At 44.6% G+C, this 24,559-nt stretch overlaps 1 protein-coding gene across 1 annotated transcript in view; it reads right to left on the bottom strand.

Moving 5' to 3' along the window:
• The window catches only part of LOC126530360 (nephrin-like), a 414,009-nt gene that overhangs the window by 75,902 nt on the left and 313,548 nt on the right, over positions 1-24,559 (bottom strand). Inside the window, exons 7-8 of the mRNA XM_072288314.1 lie at positions 6,236-6,572; positions 2,866-2,939 (exon numbers count right to left, since the gene is read on the bottom strand). Coding sequence (XP_072144415.1) covers positions 2,866-2,939; positions 6,236-6,572 — 411 coding nt within the window. The remainder of the gene's footprint in view (positions 1-2,865; positions 2,940-6,235; positions 6,573-24,559) is intronic.

The following is a 24,559-nucleotide window of genomic DNA, read 5'->3' as shown; positions in this document are numbered from 1 at the left end:
TCTTGACAGAAAATTGCCGGGCACAGAGTTTTAAGAAAAACAATATTCACGTGATGGCCACCGATGAATGCCACTGTAAAAATTGAAGTGTTACTAGCTTTAGTTTTTCAATAGCGCACGGATATGGTTCCAGATTGTAACACCCAGATGATGAGGGAATGAAGGAAGACAAATAATCAAGGTATTAAACCTGTCCACCAAAATGTTGTGCCTAATATACATTCTTTAATTGCACTGCTTAAGAATCATTGTAGCGTTATTATAAGTACCGAGTATTTGAGATAAACTTACAATGTTTACTAATCAAGCTTTGCAGCAGTGGCTAGCATCAGAATGAGCACGATAAGCGCTGCTATGATCAACAATATACACAGATTATGATTAGTTAATTGTGTAACTAATTACTTTACGGGACACATGCCAATTGCAGAATTAGTGTCAGGGAACACTCAAACCTTGCCCCTTTTCTCGAAACTTCATATCTAGCAGCACTTTTGGGAAATGCGTACTTATAGGCCACTGGGTACGAAAATACAAATACCGCAAATAGCTGCTCGAACTTGTACAGAACATAGGTCTCACCTCACGCATACAATACACACCAAACATTATGCCTTAAGAATTCGTCAATGCTGCCCGCTATGTACTTATGGATCAGAAACCATACCCCGTATTGCTTATCTGGGAGACCTTTATAGCAGAGGACGTGGCCATTTGTCAGCACTGTATAAGCCTCACCAGTTCGTCTAACCTCACTAAGGCCAATGATATCCCAAACAATGCTTGATAGTTCCTCAAAGAGTCCTGCTCGGCTAGCTTCAGTCGCGAGGGTTCGGGTGTTAAACGTTGCAAGCGTCAGTTTCCAATGGAAACTGACAGCGTCTAGCAGAAGCTTATGGTTTGGATACTTGCTCACTTCAAGCCACTCATTGCACAAAGCTACAATCGGTAACATTTCTTTCATCATTTGCACATTGGCCAATAACGCGCTAAGTTTGCTGTCCGCTACCGCTATGGCTTTTAGCTCAGCAGAAATGAAGATGACAGAAGATTTGTGAAAAGGAAGATTCGTAAACCTTCCACGAAAGAGAAGCAACATCAACTCTGGTGCTAAGCTTGGACAGTCACCACCATAAACTTGTCCGGGGTCCTCTTGTATTCGGCATTGCGCTAGCCAGACCACCGATGACGGAGGAGGAGGTTCGTAACGCGCCGGAGGCGTTAAAGACAGTTCCTCTGCCAACACTTTCCTGGCGACCAATTTTTAGGAACACAAGTTCCGCGTGTGGTGAAGAGGAAGACGAAGAAGGCGCTCTTGTGTCGGCTGTGCGCGCGATCAGCGTTCGTCGGCTGCCAGTGCAACTAGACTGTGCCTAGTGCTTTATAATAAATCATCTTATTACATTTGGTGGAAGGTGCTGCACTCCCCGACCTCATCCTGGAACTTCGCAGCCGAACTTTGACAGCTGCTCCAGCCACTACCATGAACGACGCTCCCAACAATCCGCTTGGCGCATCTGCCGCTCCTGTCATGTGCGGCGCCGTGCAACAGCAGCGGGACCCTCCTGTTTTTAGCGGATCAGGTGAGACTGACGTAGAAGATTCGCTCTCTACCTACGAGCGCGTCAGTGAACACAACAAGTGGGATGACCCGACGAAGCTCCGTAGCGTCATCTTCTATCTTGCTGACGTTGCGAACCTCTGGTTCCACAATCATGAACGGGAACTGCAAACCTGGTCCGCTTTCAAAACTGCATTCGCGGAAGTCTTCGGTCGCCCAGCCTTGCGAAAACTCCGTGCTGAACAGCGCCTCCACCAGCGCGCTCAACAACCCGGCGAGACTTATACTAGTTACATAGAGGATGTCGTTGATATTTGCGCCCGCGTCGATTCCACCATGAGTGAAGAGGACAAGGTGAAGCACATCCTCAAGGGCATCGAGGACGACGCATTTCAAGTGCTCCTGGCGCGGAACCCTACTTCTGTCGCAGCTGTCGTCACTCTTTGCCAGAGCTTCGATGAGCTGCGTCGACAAAGGGTCCTTGCGCGCAGCGCTCTCGCACCTGGCGACTCTCTCTCGGGCCTCACGCTTCGCTCAAACACCACGCCAGCAGCATCGCTCTCTGTTGAGATTAAGGACTTCATTTGTGAGGAGGTGGCGCGCCAATTGTCTATGCTGCCTCTCAACGATCGACCTGCCCAGCCTGACACATCTCTGGCTGCTCCCATTAGGCGGGCCATTCGCGAGGAACTTGCTGGGTCTTTACCCATATGCTTCGCTTGCGGTGTCGCCGGCCACGTTGCGCGCTTCTGCCATCGTCGCATGCCACCTGCTAACGCTACTGTCGCACCGCCTGGATATGCCTATTCCCAGGATACTACCGGGCATGCGATGCTTCCCGGCCACGAGTTTTCGCCGCCTCCTCGACGCCCTGTCGGCACCCATCGTTCGCCATCACCACGTCGTCGCTCACTTTCCCCCTTACGTCGCCGCCAGTCACCTAGCGAGGGAAACTAGTTGCTGCAGTTCCGCAGGCACGAACTGCAAGCTTCACGACTTCTACAAGGCCTGCACAGTCGCCACGCAATTTATTGGACGTTTTGGTCGAAGGAACCGCCGCAATTGCGCCTATTGATACTGGGGCTGCAGTTTCTGTTATCGACGAAAAGCTTTGTCGCAGCCTCCATAAGGTCACAACGCCGTTATCTGGTATGCTTCTAAGCACCGCGACTGCGCAGCATATAGCCCCGCTTGCTCAATGTACTGCAAGGGTGGTCATCGACGGCATTGTCTATGTTGTTGAATTTCTCGTGTTGTCATCATGTTCACATGACATTATTCTCGGCTGGGACTTCTTATCTCACCATCGTGCCATCATCGACTGTGCCCGGGCCGAAGTGGCGCTTTTCCCGCTTGCCGATGCTCCGCTGCCTGACTCCTCTGAACCAGAAGCCTCCAAGCTCACTATTGTGTCCGATACGGACATACCACCCGACATGTGTGTGCTTGTGCCCGTCTCTTGCTCTACCGCGCCAGACGCTACAGTACTTTTTACACCGTCGCCTATTTTTCTACGTCGCAAGGCCCTACCTCTCCCATTTGCCGTCCTCACCACTGTGTCTGGATTATCCTCAATGCTTGTGTGTAACCCGTCTCACTACCCTGTGACGTTACTGCGCGGCGAATCACTCGGTCGTGTTCAGCCCCTTCACCCGCTTCACATTCTCGATGTTTCCGACGACACGGCCTGTTATGAACTCGACGCCCTCACTTCTCCCGTGCCGTGCACGTCATCATCATCATTGTTGTCGTCGTCGTCAGACGTTCTTGAATCTGTCGTAGACGCCGATCTGCCACCTCCATATCGCCAGCAAGTCCTCGCGCTTCTTCAGAATTTTCGCTCGTCGTTTGACTGTGAACAACTATCTCTGGGGCGTACGGCAACCGCCACTCACAGCGTACACACTGGCTCCCATCCTCCTTTACGCCAGCGACCATACCGCGTGTCGGCAGCCGAGCGACAGATAATTAACGAGCAGGTCGACGACATGCTGCACCGTGGCGTCATTCGCCCTTCCCACAGTCCTTGGGCGTCTCCTGTAGTATTAGTACGCAAGGACGGGTCAATACGCTTCTGTGTGGATTACCGTCGACTCAATAAGATCACTCGTAAAGATGTCTATCCGCTGCCTCGGATAGATGACGCCCTCGACTCCTTGCAAGGCGCGGAGTACTTCTCATCTTTGGATCTTCGCTCCGGCTATTTGCAAGTACCGATGGCAGATGATGACTGTGAGAAGACAGCTTTCATCACGCCCGATGGCTTGTACGAATTTACCGTAATGCCATTCGGGCTCTGCAACGCGCCCGCTACTTTCGAGCGTATGATGGACACCATCCTTCGCAACTACAAGTGGAAAACATGTCTGTGCTACCTTGATGATATCGTGGTGTTTTCGCCAGATTTCCCGACGCACCTCGTTCGCTTGCGTGAGATACTGACCTGCCTTACCTATGCTGGCCTCCAACTTAACATCAAAAAGTGCCGTTTTACTGCTCGCAAGTTAACAGTATTGGGTCACGTTGTATCGAAGGACGGTGTGCTTCCTGACCCAGCCAAGCTTCGCGCGGTCGCAGAGTTTCCGACGCCCACTACTCTTAAGGCGCTCCGCAGCTTTACAGGGCTCTGCTCTTACTTTCGGCGTTTTGTGCGCAATTTTGCGACTATCATCGCACCACTGACCAATTTGCTTTCCGCTACCAACGGCATCTCCGCGTGGTCAACTTCCTGTGCCGAAGCCTTCCAGCAACTACGTCGCCTACTTACTTCGCCACCGATTCTTCGACACTACGATCCCACAGCGCCTACAGAGGTACATACGGACGCCAGCGGTATCGGACTTGGTGAAGTCCTCGCACAACGGAAAGACGGCTATGACGAGTGCGTCGTCGCGTATGCAAGCCGCACTTTAAAGAAGGCAGAAGCCAGCTACTCAGTAACAGAAAAGGAGTGCTTGGCCATTATTTGGGCGCTCGTCAAATTTCGTCCATACCTATATGGTCGCCCTTTTGACATTGTCACCGACCACAATTCACTTTGCTGGCTGTCCTCGTTGAAGGATCCGTCAGGTCGCCTAGGCCGGTGGGCACTCCGCTTACAAGAATATGATATCCGCGTTGTCTACCGATCGGGCAAAAAGCACTCTGACGCCGATGCGCTTTCCCTATTGCCGCTACCTTGTGATGTGGCTTCAGTGTCTCCGCTCTTCGCATCCATGTCAGCCTTCAACGTCGCTGATATGCCGGACGAGCAGCGTAAGGATCCCCTGCTTTCAACTATGCTGAATTTCCTCCACGATCCATCCGCCATACCCTCTTCTCGAACACTTCGTCGCCAAGCCGCTCACTTTACTGTCCGCGACAACGTTCTTTACCACAGAAATTACTTGCCACGACACATGCGTTCTGACATATGCGCTTATTTTCATGCTGCTCCTCATAATGGTCACGCCGGTGTTCTGAAAACGTACACTCGGCTAAGGCAGCGTTTCTACTGGCACGGCATGTATCACTTCGTGCGCCAGTACGTACGCGCTTGCACGGCGTGCCAACGGCGTAAAATTCCACAGCGCCCTCCTGGTGAGCTACAGCCGCTGCCCTGCGCGGCTCGGCGCTTCGATCGCGTCGGCATAGACCTATACGGGCCACTTCCCTGCAGCTCCTCGGGTAACCGATGGATAATTGTAGGTGTCGACCACTTGACGCGCTACGCCGAGACTGCCGCACTCCCGGCAGCCTCTGCGCGCGAAGTTGCGTTCTTCATCTTGCGGAACTTCGTTCTTCGACATGGCGCACCACGCGAACTGCTCAGCGACAGGGGACGTGTTTTCTTGTCCAAAGTCATCCAAGCCCTTCTCGCTGCATGCAGCATCGTTCACCGCAAGTCTACAGCCTACCACCCGCAAACGAACGGCTTGACAGAGAGGTTCAACCGCACACTCGGCGACATGTTGACTATGTACGTCGCCTCGGATTACAGTAACTGGGACACTGTTTTGCCGTTCGTCACGTATGCCTATAATACGGCCACACAAGCTACCACTGGCTTTTCGCCCTTTTTTTCTGCTGTATGGACGAGAGCCCTCGTGTACTATGGACACAATGCTCCCATACCGACCCGACGCTTCCGAATGCACGCCTGTGTCTGAAGCCGCCAAATACGCCGAGGACTGTAGGCAGCTCGCGCGAACCCTTACGATCGCTGCTCAAGGTCGTCAAAAGCTGCGGCATGACAGTGGCGCGCTTACACCAGTTTTCCCGACTGGTTCCTTTGTTTGGTTGTGGGTCCCGCCTCACAGCCCTGGCCTTTCGACCAAACTCCTTGCACGCTATGATTGCCCCTACCGCGTCATAGACCGTACCTCCGCTGTCACCTACATTGTAGAACCTGTGACACCTTCACCCGACCATAGGCATCGCGGGCGTGACACGGTTCATGTCAACCGACTTAAGCCGTACTACGACACCCTCATCCTACCTACGCCGTAAGTCGCCAGGATGGCTCCTCTTCTCTCCCGGGGGTCATTGTGGTGAAGAGGAAGACGAAGAAGGCGCTCTTGTGTCAGCTGTGCGCGCGATCAGCGTTCGTCGACTGCCAGTGCAACTAGACTGTGCCTAGTGATTTATAATAAATCATCTTATTACACGCGGAAGACACCGTTTATAAACTATTGCCTAGCAGGAAGCCACGCATCAACAGCCGTTCAAGGCAGTCAACATTCCAACAATTTCTGAACTTCTCTTCAGCACGCCCTCTTTTTTTTTTCGTTATTCCGAGGCAGTCGCAGCAGACACTCATCGCGTAGGAAAACTGCAAGGATGCGAAGGAAACGGGCACGGCGCGTATGCAGCTTGCCTGCAGCGGCTCGTGCCTGGCCGCTCCGTAGATCAGCTTCTGCGACTCGTGGCACACAGGGGCGAACTGGACGCGCAGGAAGAGCGGCTCGCTGCGCGATTGGCCCAGGCTGTTGGCCGCCACGCAGTGGTAGTGGCCGCGGGCTCTGCGACCCACCTGCGAGAACAGAGGAGGAGGATAGATTTGCAAGGAGCGAGTGCCGGCTTCGGTACGTTTTCGTTCTCTCTCTCTTCTTTTTTTTTTTGTCCAGCGCTAAGCTATACTTCGGGCCGGCCAACAACGACGCCGCAGATTGAAATGCATATAAAATCCAGAAATGCATATATAGGGGCACATCTGGACCGATTTCAATGAAACGTGTTGAAATTAAAAGAGGAGGTTAAATTGTAGTGACTATAGGAAGCAGAATTTTCTTTTGGGCCTAAAATGTTTTTACCAGAATTAAAGAAAATTGGTAAGGTAAAAAGAAAGTGCCGAAGTTTACAAACTTTTATCTTTGCATGGAAAACAAATATCGCAGTTCTGTAAACTGGATCGGTTAGGGCGACTAAAACGGACAAAATTAGCATTACAATTTGTATATTACGCGATTTTCTTACAACGTGTACAACGGCTCCGCCGAAGCCCTACTCACACATTAATGATATGCTTGAGAGCAATGTTTTTCGTTTTACATATGCTATTAGATGCAGTTGACGGAAAAGATAACTATTATTTAATTGCAGAGCTACAGAGCTCTAAACTTGATACATTCGTCTACTAAAAATTTGCAAACCGCCAAAACCAAAATTCCCATTCCAATGGTGAATAGATAGATATCAAATTTTTCTTTTCATCTAAGATAGATATCAAATTTTTCTTTTAAACCTAACAGACCTCACCAAATTTGGTTCAATGGGTGCAGACAAAGACAAATTCTTCTATTATACTCATTTAGAGAGGAGCTCACGAGCTTGAGCTTCCTCTTAAGAGAAAACAGGACAAAAGTCAAGACGCACACAAAAGCACTGCTTTCAACAATGAACTTTTTCGTCTTTGTCTTTGCACAAGAAAACAATCATGAAACAGACGTGAGCAACCATAGCTGAAACCGTTTAAAAAACCACTGCTGAAAGTAGCGCTTGTTTGTGTGTCGACTTTAGTCAGTTTCCGCCCGAGTTCCTGCTCTAAGAACAAAAAAAAAAGCAATAGATTGATGACGTTCAAACAGACGCTGAAATCTAACGTCGAATATGATTTAGAGTAGCGAGATGCGAGCTCGAGACCTTATTCGCATTTAAGCTTCAAAATATTGCTCCGTCTGGTTCATGGGCTTCCCGCTTTGCATTGACACACGTGTGGATGTATTGCTCATTGCGAAATTACGACCTTTGAAGCGAAGATAAACTTCGGTTGAAGGGCATTCATAGACACCGGAAAATAATACAGATTTACTGACCAATGCTTCTGAAAATTATAGATAATAATTTCTCTTAAGATACATGAATGCTTTAAGCCTGTCTCGTCATTTTATCTGATACGAAATGTTTGAAGGAGAGCAGGAACTGTTCTTTAATATTCATTTAAGAGAAATTTCATGACGAGTGCCGCAGACGTGTCCCTCGACCATATAAGATTTTTTTTTTAAAAAATCATAGCTACTCTTTCCTTTCCCGAGCCACATCCCAGTAGGTATTTGATGAAAAAAATTTGCTCCCTCGGGTCGTGCTGCCAATGTTTGCTCAAGTGCACCAGACATGGTTCTTCGGGGAAATGGTTCAGCAACTATTTTGGTGTATATAACTGCACAACTGCGCCTGCCGAACTTAGACAGGTCTCTTTTAAAGTGTAGTAGTGTCTACTGGCCATTTCAGGGACAAAATAACATTTGTAATGCTACCTGCTCCCCAAAAGATTGCCAAGTTGACTAGTTTTGCAGGGAAATTTACTATGATTTGTCCATTTTAGTTACTGTAATTGAATTGCCTGAGCTTTATTTTAGAGCAAAAATTATTTTGGGCCAATGATACATACAGCTGTTCTGAAAGAACGTGACCAGAAATGCCAAGAGTTAAATTTCCGTAAACTTTTAGCCCTGATGTTCGCCCTGATTTGCTCCATATAAAACAATCACACCAAGTGCATTATATACGCCAGTTTGTTGGCCTTTCAGTTTCGTTGTTATTGTTACCGTCGAGAAGACAGAACGGAAGCCGTGTTGAGCATGCGAGATAATATTACGTTCAGATAACTACTCTATTATATATTTGAAAATAATGTGTTCCGATAGTATGCGAGATGTTGATATTAAAGAAACCGGTCTGTGCTTCGACATTACCTGCCTATTTCCGTCTTTGTGAATGGAAACAATCTTAGCCCATTTACAGAGTATTGGAACACTTGATGATTTAACGAATGTTTGAAAAAACTAGATACGATTACGAAGATTACGAAGAGCTCCATTCAGAATATTGCCGTAGCAACATATAGGTTATATTACCTGGTAAAGCACTTTTAAAAGTATCGATCTTGAATATAAGGTTACGTACAGCAGCTGTGGTGATTACCTCACTGGGAAAAGGTGCTGACGAATAATTCGTGCAAAACGTGGAGGTGCGTGAATCGTCACAGCTGGAGACTGATTTAAAGCAGTAATTAAAGTCTTCAGTGCTACTAAAGTTATCTGAGCATGGTTGATCGGCATCAATAAATGTAGAAGAGCGCTGACTTTGTGGACTGATGGTTCTCCAGAGCAGCGATGGTTTGCTTTTGATAAAGGATGACAAAGGGCCAATAAAATATAAACATTTTGTATTCGACATAGCAGACTTTAACCTTCTTCTGAGTGTGGACAATACTGCAGCTTTCATCGGATTGGCAGCGTAGAGCTGTTTGCAGAGACGCTTGATGCGATGAATTAATTGTACAATCTCGTGTGTGTACCCCGAGTGCTTAGGATTGCGCTTTACATGTTGTTTGGCATGCACTCAGTCATACATTGATAGATAATTGTATAAAAACGATTCAAGAACACCGCAACAGAGGAGTGGTTACCACAGGTCAGAAAGTCATCAAATAAGAATGCGAGCAACTTAATCAGAGAGTTGTCATCGGCACGCTCAAAGTTCAATAGATTCTCATGTGAAAGAAGCTTAAGTACATTTGTTAAATTCAAATCAACTATGACACCGTTATGGTCCGAAAGCCTTCAACAATATCACAATCATGACGATTTCACCTAAGTTGCTCATTCATAAAAACAAGGTAAATAATAATATAATGATCGCAATATGTCACGAGGTGCTGCCGTTTGAAAAGAGCTATTTACGCTGACTGTAACACGACATTGAAATATGTTTATTGCAATGTTCGTACTTATCTACTCTGACCAAGGTACCCATGTAGATATGGCAATCGAAGAATGCAAGCATATCGAATTCCAAATTTAGTACCAGTGGTTACTTAACATTCTGTATCGATTCCTACATGTGCCTTGGAGACAGAAGCACAACATGTTGGACGACTAGGATTCAATTCACCCTACATAAAACCAGGGCAAAACGAAAAACTAAAGTCAGCCATACGGAAGACGAGAAGACATAATTTACGTTTTCCTCGTCCCCGCATCTCTTCTTGAAATGTTGTCGTGAGCTTTTTATTTATGGTGTGTTTACGGAGTTTCCGCGATCGAATACGCGGGTGTAATGTCAGTATAAAAAGACGCCCAGATTGATATCCGCCAGTGTTAGAATTGAAAGCAGCTTCCCGTTTGCTTGCATTTTGAATATGTATAGTCTGCGTTGGACGACTTCTACTGGCGCGCTCCATTTCCTGTCTGCTTTTGCCGATCATCTTCCAGAAATGCAAGAAAAGGATCCCGGTCGAACTTAGTATTGCTTACAGCATTTAAAATTTATTCCATTTCTCCCACGCTTTCTCCGTGCCCAGTATGCATCCCGCCCTTTGCAACAAGCTTTAACGATCGCACGCCGGTGTTATTGAAATGTTGGCTTAGTCGGGGGAACGCAACCCATTTCCTCGTCTGATACCTGAGTGAATTGGGGCCTTGACGTTTATTGCAGAGACGCTTAACATTGGTTGTTTAGGTTGAAAGCACAGGGGAAGCATTGCTGATTTATTATATACCATCGCTTACTAAAACACGTCTTATGCCGCTAACTGTAGGGCTTTAAATCACCAGCACTGCGTCTACTTTGACATTGATATTCTATCGGCTTCCCATTCTATTGTCTTCGTTATTATTTAATGCCTACGACTGTATGGAAAGTTTGGCTGCTCAACAGCCCACTATCGCCATTTCGGAGACAAAGAAAAAAGCAACATTACTACATGAGATAAAAACATCAACAGAAGAGGAAATAATGTCCCGCTTTCACAATCGCTAACAGGGAAAGAAAAAGACTGCAGAAGTTATGCAAGCATACCAAGAACTTGACATAACGTTGAAAACTACACAAATCATGTTTAATGCAGAAGCAAGGCATGACACGTTGCAAGAATTAGTAGTTTCTGCTCATTATAAATACTTAAGTTTGCAAGAAAAGCGATGTTTGTCTTATTGAAATTTCCAAGCGTGCTATTAGAGAATTAAATGGGTTTAACGCACCAACACCCATTCCCAGCTGACTATTTTCGGATGAATCGCAGAGTTTTATGCATCTATCTCTGGATGCGTAACTCCTGTTCCAACTCAAAAAGATACTCTGCATTTTCATGTTATAGCTGTTATGCTTGACCTTTCGTTGATTTCTGCCTGTAGGTTTAGGTTGAGATTATGTTACCTTCCCATATGTACAACCTTTTCGACTTTCCCTGGGTCGACTTCACAAAGCTTTTCGTTCGTAAGAGCGCTCTGCCATCGGTCGGCCGCCAGCGATAATAATATTTCCAGCGATAGGTTTGGTCGGCATTTTCTCATGCGAGAAATTGCAGCGCAAGATATTTATCAGAAAAAATGAATGCATCAACGAAGGAACAATACATTCTTCAATACAAAACAACATTCTTAAATCGTCAAACACTTCTTGCCAAGTTTAAAAGCTATGGAATTCGAGGAGATCCTCTTGAAATCGTGAGTTGTTATTTGCCGCGTCGACGTCAGTACGTTAACGTTAAAGGGCACTCATCTCAAACGCTGCGTCTTACGTCAGGAGTACCGCAGAGAAGTATACTTGGACATTTCTTGTTTATTTATATATAACTGCATCGTCAATATTTATATTACCTCATTTTATGTAATTACCGCTGATAACACCAGTGTGTTGTTCAGCTGTGAAAATCATGACGAGCTGTTTAGAAAAGCTAACGAAATGCTTGTCATACTCGAGCATAGGTCGCAACTAAATGCATGACAAATTATGGCGGCCAAAATAAAATAGATAATTTGTCGCCCTAAGGGGAAAAGTATATTATGATTTGAATATTTGACTTATAGCTCCAATAACATAGAAATTGTGTCAGCATTCAAAAACCTTGGTGTTTGGTTTACAGAAAAGTTACTGTGCGATGTGCATGTCAGTCACGTGTGTTTAGCGGTGTCACGTTTGATTGATATCTTACACCGCAATACTCACATACTTCCTACTAACAACAAATGGTTGCTTCTGAAATCTTTGTTCATGTCACAAGTGAATTACTTGACATGGGGCACTGCCACGCAGACAGCCTTACAACAGGTCTACGTACATCAAAGGGAAGCTTGACGCATCATTCACAACTTAGCCAGAGATCACCCTTCCGCACAGCTCTTTGAAACTGCTGATATTATACTACTTATAACCTACGCCTAGTTATTCGATACAAATATAAAGTAAAGATCAATATCTCAATGCTTAAAGAAAGAGCAGAGTTAAACGAATACGCTTCTGTGTATCCTTCGCGGCTCACAAAAAAATACGAAACAAGAACACCACGCACAAATCACGGAGCCCAAGCGTTGCAGCTGGTCTGAGCTTCATGCTTTCTTCGTGTGGAGCTCATATCTGGAAGCCACCTACACTAAAATTGTTTGGTGTAGTGTTTTCCTTCGCTTTTCGCTTTTCTTTCGATGATTGTATACAAGCCTAATGTATCTCTCTTTGCTTGTGTTTACGTACGCAGGTTATGTATACCGCAACTGCATGCTGCTGAACTGTAATAGGCTCGTAAGCCTAATGAAGCTCACTAGAGCTTTTTCTTCCCGTGCCCTCCGCTCTCTGACGTGGTGAATAAACGATTTGTTGATTCATTGATCTTCTTTGGTGCGGCTTGAAGAGCAGTTGCCAGATAATTCGTTTGCTTTTATAAAATTTTCTTCGCTTTTTTGTCATTCGTTGCCTCGATCTTGATATTTTCACAATGGCTCTGCGCAGAAAGGTATCCCTACCTGCCTCTATAAGGATATCAGGCTCATATAAATGCACGTAGCACTATAGAATATATACTGTATTCAATCCTTTCCGCCGAAAAACTGTGTTAGTCGTAAGACGCTGTCGCCCGCAATTCATTTAGACTAAGTTTGGATGCCAGTATCACGAAGTTACGGAAACGTACTACCCTCGAAGGAAGCGGTAATGCTGTGGTTAATCTCTGGACTTGGCAAAAGGAACTTCCCAGTGAGGTTTATTTTCGTACGCTTCTGTAAAACGTCGTTATGGAAAACAGATTGACTGTTCCGATGAATTATATGAAATAGTTGAGCCAAGAATTGAAAACAAAGTAATGCAAATTATTATTATTATTATTATTATTGATTAGTTTGAATTCGTTTATACAGTTGACAGGAAAGGAAAAGCGAGGAGCATGTTGGGAATTGCCACCGGAAGGGCACAACGCCTGCCTACTCTTCAGAATAGTGGAGACAGAAACATTGAAATGGTAGACAGGAAGAATGTGAGGAAATAGGAAAGAAATAGGAAGATGACAAATTTCATAGAATAAAGCAGAGCACACAACACACAACACAGTTCACGCACAGTAGGGCAGGTCACTGCAGGTTACGCTACTAAAGAATGTTAACATCGCAGAAATAGCATCTGAGGTAAGCAAACCAAACAAGAAAATGCAATGTAATTTTCAGCGAACTTAGGCTCGTAAATGGAAAGCATCGCTGAAGATCCTCACTGGCTGCCCTAGGAAAGTGGAAAGGGACCATGTGGGTTGCGGAAAAAGAAAATGCTAAAGAAAGGCTTCGAGCTCAAGACAGTTATCTAGTGAATGGAAGTCAAAACCGGACGGAGGAATCAAAATAAGATCACCAAATGCTTTTGTTATGTTCCCGTTACTCCGAAATGGCTATATATAACCTCACATAAACGAAAATTAAGGTTTTTACGTTCAGAAACTGCGCTGGATGCCATATGAGGGATGACGTAGTGCAGGAATTTGTATAAACTGCCCCACCTGTAGTTCTTACTGTGCACTTAAATGTAAGTATACGAGCACTTCTTTTTTCTCGTTCCGCCCTAATAAAAACGCACCAACCGAAACGGGCAATTCTATCCGCCACTTATCGACAGACACTGCTCCACTGCTACCCCAGATAACCGCATAGTTACTCTGCAGGTGTTAATAAAGAAGTCTGTTCGTTGTTTTCTTGACAGGACCCTCACGGCCTTATGCGCCATTTTACTTGATAAGGTCGGACGTCGATTGTCAAGAATCGATTTACTTTAATTTGCTTTGTTCCACATGGTCATAAGAAAAACTGTAACAGCTAACGCATACACGCCGGAGAAAGCGTTGGCTACGAGAAATTGATCAGTGCACGTTAGTTAACGTTCGCCTAGTCGTTCCTATCAAGAAGATTTGAAATCCAAACTATTGTTAGGTCTTCCTGCTGCCTATACGAAACACATGTTTTATAGTGTCAACTTAAATTATTCAAACAGACAATTGACAATGAATTAAGACAGCCAATACAACACTCAACCATCTAGCTATGCTTAGAATTCACGTTTATAAAAGAATACAAATTTGAACGCTACAAGAAATACAAGGCTTATGCAGAATTAAACATAGTAATGCAAGCTTATATAAAAAAATGAGGCATAAGAGCTGGAATTTGGGTGAGCATGTGAGAATGCGCACTTGACTTCAAGCGAAAAAAAAAAACACGAGGACACATGATAAGAACAGCAGATAGGAAGAGTGCTAGCCATTCGCTTGGTCTTCCTTTGATCTATCCCCGTGTTTATTTGCGCTTCAAGTATGCATGCATAGATAAGCGTTAACCCCCCAAAATGACTCTTGAATCTGTGAATCAACTCGTCATGTTCGGTGAGGCACACAATGTCTCCTGGTAGTCGATTCCAATGATTCATAACAAGGACAAAGGTAAGAACCGGTTACTTTGGGCAAAGAACTGTTCTATGTTAAATATCTGATACCGACACGATAACACTCAGTGGGCTGGTTTGATAAGTGCTCAGCATTAGAATGCACAATCAAATACTGTGTTAAAAAGAAACTGAAGAGACAGCAGTCTGCATAATTCCAAATAAGACAACAAATTTAGTTATGCTATAATATCTATTGTGCTGCATCTTCTAAAACAAAAAATTTCGCTTTAAAACAGGCACCCGCCGTTGTTGCTCAGTGGCTATGGTGTTGGGCTGCTGAACACGAGGTTGCGGGATCGAATCCCGGCCACGGCGGCCGCATTTCGACGGGGGCGGAATGTGAAAACACCCGTGTACTTAGATGTAGGTGCACGTTAAAGAACCCCAGGAGGTCAAAATTTCCGGAGTCCTCCACTACGGCGAGCCTCAAAGTGGTTTTGGCACGTAAAACCCCATAATTTCTTTTATAAAACAGGCAATTTTTTTCCGAAGATATTCAAGCTTCTTTATCAGGTATGCCAGGTATTTATCAGCTATTTGTGATGCATCATATAATTTTGAACGGACTAATAGATATTCTAAGCTAAATGTATTGTGGCAGAATTGTCGAAATATATGTTGCGCCTAATGAAACAGTGTCCTACACGCTTGACTACTTGTGGCTTTATTTTGCAGGTTCCATGCTAAATCAGACGCTAAATGAACACTGAATTACTTAATGCTGAATACATACAAAGTAAACTGGGTTGGTATCAATGTGCAGTTATATCATATTGACTTTAAATTTATAATGAATAAAACGGCTTCTGGCTTCTTTGCTTTTACTTCTTTTTGCGAGTCATGACACAATTTACCTAAACTATGTAAAGAAATTGCCAGTTCTGACGGTTTTTAGAAAAAGACAGGTTTACTGATGATGTTTACATTTTGAGCAAACATGCGAAATGTTGCAGCCATTTGATAGAGAACAATTGAAGTGCGTGCGCCGATAAAAGATTTCATGAAACTAGCTAAACCCTTGTTTCTAGCAAGTGAATAAGCATTATTTAAATGCCTATAAAGTTTCCATTTTCCTTGGGAAGAACAAGAACGACAGCAATCCCGTATTTAAAAGAAATTACGACCGTTTTATGTGTGACGTGCATTGAAAATCGCAAGCGGATAGGTTAATTATTTGCTTTGAAAATACATAACAAATAGATGTTTTGTCCCCCTTTTCATGCGCTATATAATGCGATGCGCGTAGTTGGCTTTCCCGATCTTCCCAGTAAACTATGCGAAGCAAGTTTTTTTTATATATCTCTAAAGTAGGACTGAGGTTTTATATGACGCACTCTATATGTTTAATTTGTGTGAGTTAGTAACAGCCTTTGTAAAACATTAGATATTGAAACATTCCTGACTTTCTTGCAGTCGTTATTCGGAATGTTTTCCGAGTGAGTAAATAAACTTATTTCGGAGACCAAACTGTAAATGCCGGAAGGTGGGCGGCCACCATATTGCAGGCAGCTGTGGCTCTGTGCTGAGAGCCTTGACCTGTTCACCAGCCATAGCTGGTCCTTAGCTCTTGGGCTTGTCAGCTGGGCCTCCCACTGGTCTTCTATTCGTGATTAGGTGGGCGTTGTCCGCGGGTTCCTTTTGCATTCCCAGACCATGTGGTGAAGGGTGTTTGGCGTAATGCAGAATTGGCAGTCTCTTCTATAGACCGTTTCATCGGCGAGGAGGAACGTAGCCTCGAACCACCGCGCCGCACTACCCTCCTCCTCGCACTGGTAAGTGCAGATTCCGTTTTCTCCCAGCGGCAGCCTGGAATCGTAGCAGTTTCATTGCGAATTAGCGCTATTCTAACGTGTTCTGTCTGAGATTTCTGCGATGTCAGGTGATTGAAGGTCGTCGGGCTACCACTCCACTGTATTCGGTTGCAAAAATAACTTTCGGAAGCAAGCGTGAAGTGCATCTTCAGCCGCGGCGACTTCGTGGACACCGTCGGCGGGATAGCAGAGAAACGTCCGCTTTGTATTGTCAGTATAAACAGAAACGACTTCATGCCATCGCATGTGTGTTCAGAAGGTTTTGTCCTCAGTGAGCGCTCGGCGACGAATTCTGAACTCGGCTCCCATGACCAAATTGGGATATGAAATAAAGGCGCGTATTCGAGTCGGTCATCTATTGTGAATGGGCAAAGTTAACTATTTCCTCGTGCACAAACATTACACTTATTCTGTTCAGACGTGTTTTAAGATTATCATGCTTGGCAACCAACGTTCTGGCCGAAGTTAATCGAGGACGTATTATGAAAACAGTACGTGCCAACTAAAAGAAACAAAGGTGTGTTCGTTTCCATTCTGTAAACAAAGCCATGCCTACCGTGTGCAACCGGCCCTATAGTTCACATGGGCTCTTCCCTGCTTCCGAATCTCGCCGGCAAGCTCTCGACGCCGCTCATCGCGCCCCGTATTACTACAGATGATCAAGTTGCAGCTTCAAAGAATAGCTGTTCGTTTTTTGGCTCTCTCGAGTAAGCGAGGTGCCCTTGCACGCACAAGCACAATTCGAGACCTAAGAACGCGCGTAATCTTTCAATGCGTCGCGTGCGTCCGGTTGATCGTGGCATATTCGCAGCCACTAGCATCAGCCGATTTTATACATGTTAGCAGCCCTTTCGATCGAGTTATTTTCCAGTTATTTATTTTGTAAAGCTTGATGCCCGCGTGCCAGATAAACAACGCTTAGAAAATCGTACCGTGAAAATTTTAGGAGCATGAAAGCTATCAAAACGTGATTCCTGGGAGCTTCGCAGTTAATTGGGTTGGTATGTACGCTGGTGCGGCACACCGCCTGACGCATGGAGACGCCTGTGATTGTTGTGGCTTGAGTGGTACCTTAATAGAGTTCGGGGCTCGGCATACAATAATAACACGTTACATGCATACGTTACGTATCGACGATGTTCAAACTTGACTATCCTTCTATTTGAATCGTGGGCAGAGCTGCGGGAACGCCTCTAGGACCGCTGCCGTTGGATATTGCGGATATATCAAAGCTAAAAGCTTAGTGACGACACGCTACAAACTTTTCCAATCTAAGCAACTTTTTGACAGCTCTCGCTAAAGCACTAAACTTGCCACTCATCGTCAACAGCACGTTCACCGTGCACTCTCCATAGCGATCCCACATACCAGCATGGCGCCAGAGGATAGACGGTGCTGTGATCGCAAAATGGCGGCGCCCTCAATAAAACGGTCCATAAGTTGAGTGGTACATCGCGTGTAATAGAGCCCGGTGGAGGTAATTGCCCATCTTAAGTCTGCGTACTATGACGGCTTTCTCTCTGTTCAGCTTGCAATGTGGTGGCAGATATTCCCGCCAGTACTTGTTGCAATGTTATAAAATGTTGCACTATTTCTTTCGTATCACTTTGCCTTGACCTGGCCGCAAACGATGTCCCAGTGTGGTTGCTCGGCGTAGATGTTCTGGTGCGGCGGCACGAGCCGCCTGGTTTCCCACCAATGATTCATGGCCCGGGGTGCAAGCAATCTAGGTTTCAGGGATTTATGCGTTCTTGATGATGCTGATTGCGGTCTTTCTAATTCTTTGTGCCTGAAAATAGCGACAAGCTGCCGACGAGTCTGTCACGACGATGACCGGCATGTCCCATTAGCAGGTCCATATGGCCATTGCTATGACGACCTGTTCGGCCACCATGTTGTCCCTAGCAATTATTGATGCAGCTGCTATCTCTTCCTTTCAATAGGTGAAGCGCCAATAGTGACGGCGCTCAAGAAGAAATACAGACAGGACAAGGCGCTACTTGCAACTGTTTATTGAAATCACAGGTGGCTGATTATATAGCCACGAGGAGAGGGGAACGAAAAAAGAGGGACACTGAATATGTGAGTGCGCACGTGCGAGAACACTGAGGATAAAGGGAATCACGCTTAATCGAAATCTAAAACCTATCTAAAAACATGCTTTCATTCGTGTATATATTCAACGACGGGGCACTGACACAGTTGTCCCCTCTTTTCTTAATCTCGTTGGCCTCCAACAATTCACGCGCAACAGAATCTTTACTTTTATACATGATTGTCGTATCATGAAGCCTTGCTTTACATACTTGTTCATCCTCATTCCCGCAGGCCTTGCAATGAAGCGGCAAGTTTGAACCATATCCATTTTTCAATGAAAGCTTATGCTCCCGCAGGCGTTCATTAATACATCGGCCAGTTTGGCCGATATACTATTTTCCACACTGCAGTGGTATGTGGTATACTACCCCTTCTTCACACTTAACAAAAGGGTTTGTATGTTTAATAGAACACCTTACTTTTTTAGAGTCATCCGGACCAATCAGGCGGCACAAAGTAGCAAGTTTTCGCGGCGCCGAAAAAACCACAGGAATTTTGTATTTCACGGCGACGAGTTTCAGATTATGCGCCACTTTATGAGAATGTGGTATCACCACCGTTTTTGCTTTCTTTTCGACTGTTTGACCTTCCTCGCTTCCTTTTCTTTCTTTTTTTCACTTTTTTCAATAACGGCTCCGAAACTGCGCTTAAAACGAAGCAAGGAAAGCCAGCCTTCCTCAACTTCAAAATCTGGTCGTCAAAGCTTGCTTGTGCCTTATGAGAGCACGATTTTTTCAGCGCGGATTCGAGGCACATAGTGGCAATTGCTCGTTTAACCGTCTTGGAGTGTGTAGACTCACACGGCAACAATTCTTTGCCCGCACGGCGTCGGTACATCCAGCAGGAGCCTTCGTCAGTAAGGGTTATGTCAAGATCTAAAAACTGCAGGCTGTTATCCTTGGCTACTTCGAAAGTAAAATCTAAGCCTTTTCCTTGCTGATTAAATGTAGTTAAAATGCCCTGCACAGTACGCGAGTAAGTCATGGGAGATCGTTCCGTCAGTAAAATTAAAAAATCGTCAACATACCTAAAAACCTTGAGCCCTTTGCCTCCGTCAAACACCTTCGATAGCGCTCTGTCGATGCCCGCAAGGAAAACGTTGGAAAGCACGGGAGCCACGCACGAGCCAATACAAATTCCATTCTTTTGCACATAGAAGTGGCCTTGAAAACACACAGCTGTTGAGCACAAATAAAACTCCAAGAGTGCCATGAAGTTATCCACGGAAATTCGTGCGGTATTCTGAAAGGATACCTGCCCGTTTATCTCAATGCAGCTCAGGACGGCAGCTAACAATTCTTTTTGCGGAATAGAATAAAAAAGGTCAACAACATCTATTGAAAAGAAGCATCCTATCGATTGGGAATCACGTAAAAAGGCTATGATGTCAAAACTATTTTTTACCATGAATGGGTCATCTATAACCAACGTATTAAGCTGCTTTAGAAGGTAGCGGCTAACGTTGTTTTGCCAGGAAGCTCTTTCACTCACAATACATCTGAACGGTATATCATCTTTGTGCATTTTCGCAGTAAAAAATACATTTAAACAGTTTTTCCTACATTTATGGACGCTATTAGCGAGCTTCTGTAGTTCAAGGTCTTCACACAAAGATATGACACGGCTCTTTTCCTTAATTGGCTTGAGTTTCGTTACCTTGAAATTCTTCTGGATGGCTTGTAGAGCCAATCCCAATCGATAGGATGCTTGTTTTCAATAGATGTTGTTCACCTTTTTTATTCTATTCCGCAAAAAGAATTGTTAGCTGCCGTCCTGAGCTGCATTGAGATGAACGGGCAGGTATCCTTTCAGAATACCGCACGAATTTCCGTGGATAACTTCATGGCACTCTTGGAGTTTTATTTGTGCTCAACAGCTGTGTGTTTTCAAGGCCACTTCTATGTGCGAAAGAATGGAATTTGTATTGGCTCGTGCGTGGCTCCCGTGCTTTGCAACGTTTTCCTTGCGGGCATCGACAGAGCGCTATCGAAGGTGTTTGACGGAGGCAAAGGGCTCAAGGTATTTAGGTATGTTGACGATTTTTTAATTTTACTGACGGAACGATCTCCCATGATTTACTCGCGTACTGTGCAGGGCATTTTAACTGCTTTTAATCAGCAAGGAAAAGGCTTAGATATTACTTTAGAAGTAGCCAAGGATAACAGCCTGCAGTTTTTAGATTTTGACATAACCCTTACTGACGAAGGCTCCTGCTGGATGTACCGACCCCGTGCCCGCAAAGAATTGTTGCCGTGTGAGTCTACACACTCCAAGACTGTTAAACGAGCAGTAGCCACTATGTGCCTCGAATCCGCGCTGAAAAAATCGTGCTCTCATAAGGCACAAGCAAGCTTTGACGACCAGATTTTGAAGTTGAGGAAGGCTGGTTTTCCTTGCTTGGTTTTAAGCGCAGTTTCGGAGGCGTTATTGAAAAAACTGAAAAAAGCGAGAAAAAGAAGTGAAGAAGGTCAAACAGTCGAAAAGAAAGCAAAAGCGGTGGTGATACCACATTCTGATAAAGTGGCGCATAATCTGAAACACGTCGCCATGAAACAAAAAATTCCTGTGGTTTTTTCGGCGCCGCGAAAACTTGCTACTTTGTGCCGCCTGATTGGTCCGGATGACTCTAAAAAGTAAGGTGTTCTATTAAACATACAAACCCTTTTGCTAAGTGTGAAGAAGGGGTAGTATACCACATACCACTGCAGTGTGGAAAATAGTATATCGGCCAAACTGGCCGATGTGTTAATGAACGCCTGCGGGAGCATAAGCTTTCATTGAAAAATGGATATGGTTCAAACTTGCCGCTTCATTGCAAGGCCTGCGGGAATGAGGATGAACAAGTATGTAAAGCAAGGCTTCATGATACGACAATCATGTATAAAAGTAAAGATTCTGTTGCGCGTGAATTGTTGGAGGCCAACGAGATTAAGAAAAGAGGGGACAACTGTGTCAGTGCCCCGTCGTTGAATATATACACGAATGAAAGCATGTTTTTAGATAGGTTTTAGATTTCGATTAAGCGTGATTCCCTTTATCCTCAGTGTTCTCGCACGTGCGCACTCACATATTCAGTGTCCCTCTTTTTTCGTTCCCCTCTCCTCGTGGCTATATAATCAGCCACCTGTGATTTCAATAAACAGTTGCAAGTAGCGCCTTGTCCTGTCTGTATTTCTTCTTGAGCGCCGTCACTATTGGCGCTTCACCTATTGAAAGATATGCACCAACTAGCCCCACAACGTGTTTTACTGCTATCTCTTCATTCGGCTTGTTGGTTACGCAGGTAACATATCTCCCTGGCTTGTATCTTGCGGCGCGCGTGTACCCTACTGCCTTATTGCTTTCATTGTTCAGTATTTTTTTTTGTTTTTTTTTTTTTTGCAGAGCGGTGGCTCTCGCTTGTCTTCTTTATTTGTTGTATTCTGGGTGCATGTTTGTTCTTATGGGTGCTTCGTGTATCCTTGCTCTGATGGTCGGGAGTACTCGTTTTGGACGGTTGTGTTCTTCGTCGAGAGGTTATATGCAAGTCTTCTAAGAAGACTTCTACCGGCAGAGGTGAGTTTGAGTCTTTCAATTTGCCTCCTCTTGTGAGCCAGGCATTATGTATTACTAGTTACAGCAGGTTTCCTATTGACGTGGTGGGTGGTAGTTTTATTGCCAATTTGTACGTCCTTCGTATCAATGTGTTCAACTAGTATATTCCCCTATTCTTCATATCTAAGAAGCTCGTGCCGTAGGCGATTAGGCTGATGATGAATGTTTGTATCAGTTGGTATATGAGTGTATGAGCACATGAGTTGGTATGTAAGATTCCAAGTTCAGATGAGGTGAAAGTAAGGGCATATTAAGTGCAATGTGAGTCTAACCATTCATATGTGTGGCTTAATTAGGAGCGTTGCACAAAATTATGAAAGCCTCGTCCTTTTGCTATTTCCATGCAATATAGCAGATTCGTAGCTGGCTGTCCCGGTTATCTTCGGTAAACTAAACAAGGCACTTTGCTTATATTTCGCCAAACTAAAGAGCAAGCTAACGGTAATGCGCAGGCAAAGTGAAAAAGTGTGTGGGTTCATTGCGGTGTTAGCATATAATGAGTTACGCAGAAACTCTGGAGCGTTGTCCGTGTGTTTTACGATTACCACAACAGTTTGTGTAGTGCCCTGGCATACCTACACATGCCAACCAGAAAAAACTTAGCAAACATTGGGAACGCTATGCAAAATATGCGTACCAATTTAAATACGTGTGAATTATACACAGCCTTTGCAAAAAATCTGTTTAGCAAGTGTTGGAAAGTCTTCAATGCCTATTTTACGGTATGTTTCTCAGTTTCACGAAGAAATAATACGGTATACGAAGTTTATATTTAGGGAAAATAAAAACCACACTATTGCTTATGTGCACGCAAAGTTTAACGTGCAGCCTTATCGATAAATTACGTATTAAAGCGCTTGTGAGCGTTATTAGAGCGTTTTAGGAATCGAATCGCATTGAGGCCGCTGCGCCTGCATAAATAGAAATGCCACTGCGATCGAACTTGAAAAAAATGTGGAAAAGAATATCAAATCCACACGCGAACGTAAATGCATATGTATAACATAAAGTTTTGCAAAACAATTCTTTAGGAAGTGCTTGAAATCGCTATATGGTCCTCTTAGCTATATTTCCCAGGGTTGCGTGGGTAGACTGCGTTACTGCCAATTTAGATATGACGAGAAGAAGGGGAACGTTATCAGATATGTCTAGGCAAAGTTGAAATTGAAATCATTACGGCCCTTGTAATACCATGCGTGTTAATGCGCTCTGAAGCGTTACGAGCGTACTTTACGAACGGTGTTAAATTTATGGCGTAGCTTTGGCATACCTACAATAACCACCGAGATCAAAGCTAGCGATAATAGGGGGGACTATTACGATAATTTTCAGTGTTTATGAATGGGTGTTGACTGAATAGAGCAGCATGTTCAATATTTTCTTAGGCATGTGTTTGAAAGTGTGCTTGAAACAAGCTATGATTTGGAATGTCCCAGCTATGATTTAGAATGTCCTGAGAATACACTACGGTACACCAAGTTCACCTTTCGAGGAAATGCACATCATGTTAAGAGCAATTCATGGGCAAGTTTTAATGCTCCTGGCCTATTTTGAAGTGCTGCGAACAATCAATAAAACCTCCTTTTCCACCATGCGTTACACGATGTCCGTAGCAGGTGTTCTCACAGTCTTTGTTGAACTAAACAAGGCACCTTGTTGATATTTCTTTAATATTAAGGCCACCTATTCGGTATTGTATAGCCGAAGTTGCAAGTGCGTGAATTAATTACTGCTTTAATACTAAATTACGTACGCAAGCGATCCGGACTAGGGTAAATGTGTTTTGCGAACAACGCAGAATTTGCCCCACCGCCCTGAAAGAAATGTGTTAACGCAACTGGGACCAAATTTAGCAAACATGGGCTGGATTAACATTCAGGACATTTTTTGGATCGAATAAAATGTTTGGTGAAGAATTACTACCCTTCTAACAAAAATCCTCAACACTACTCCAAAGCGTAACAAGCGACCAAGAGTTCATATGGCCCAGTAAGATGCGGGAAACGCTTTAAGGTATCTGATTTGTTGGCAGGAATCGAAATTCTCGTTGCAATTGCTTCAAAGAAACACCTTGGCTTGAACTCAGGTTGTGACCTTATTTCTCTCTTGGTGTGCATATGTGTGTTTTCATATCAAATAATAATAGCAATTCTTGAAGGTCGCAGAAGTATCCTATCATTTTTTCTTTGTACTTACTTTTGTGTTTGTAGATTCTGGACTGACATGTTCCATTGCTCCGTTGAAGTTGTGTTTGAATCTTCAAGTGATATTTGGGTGTATGCCCATTTCTGCCTTGTTATGTATAAAGGCCAAGTAGGTTAAC

The sequence above is a fragment of the Dermacentor andersoni genome, chromosome 5 (assembly GCF_023375885.2).
Source record: "Dermacentor andersoni chromosome 5, qqDerAnde1_hic_scaffold, whole genome shotgun sequence".
Taxonomy (NCBI): Eukaryota; Metazoa; Arthropoda; class Arachnida; order Ixodida; family Ixodidae; genus Dermacentor; species Dermacentor andersoni.
This window is presented reverse-complemented; position numbering and strand designations above follow the sequence as displayed.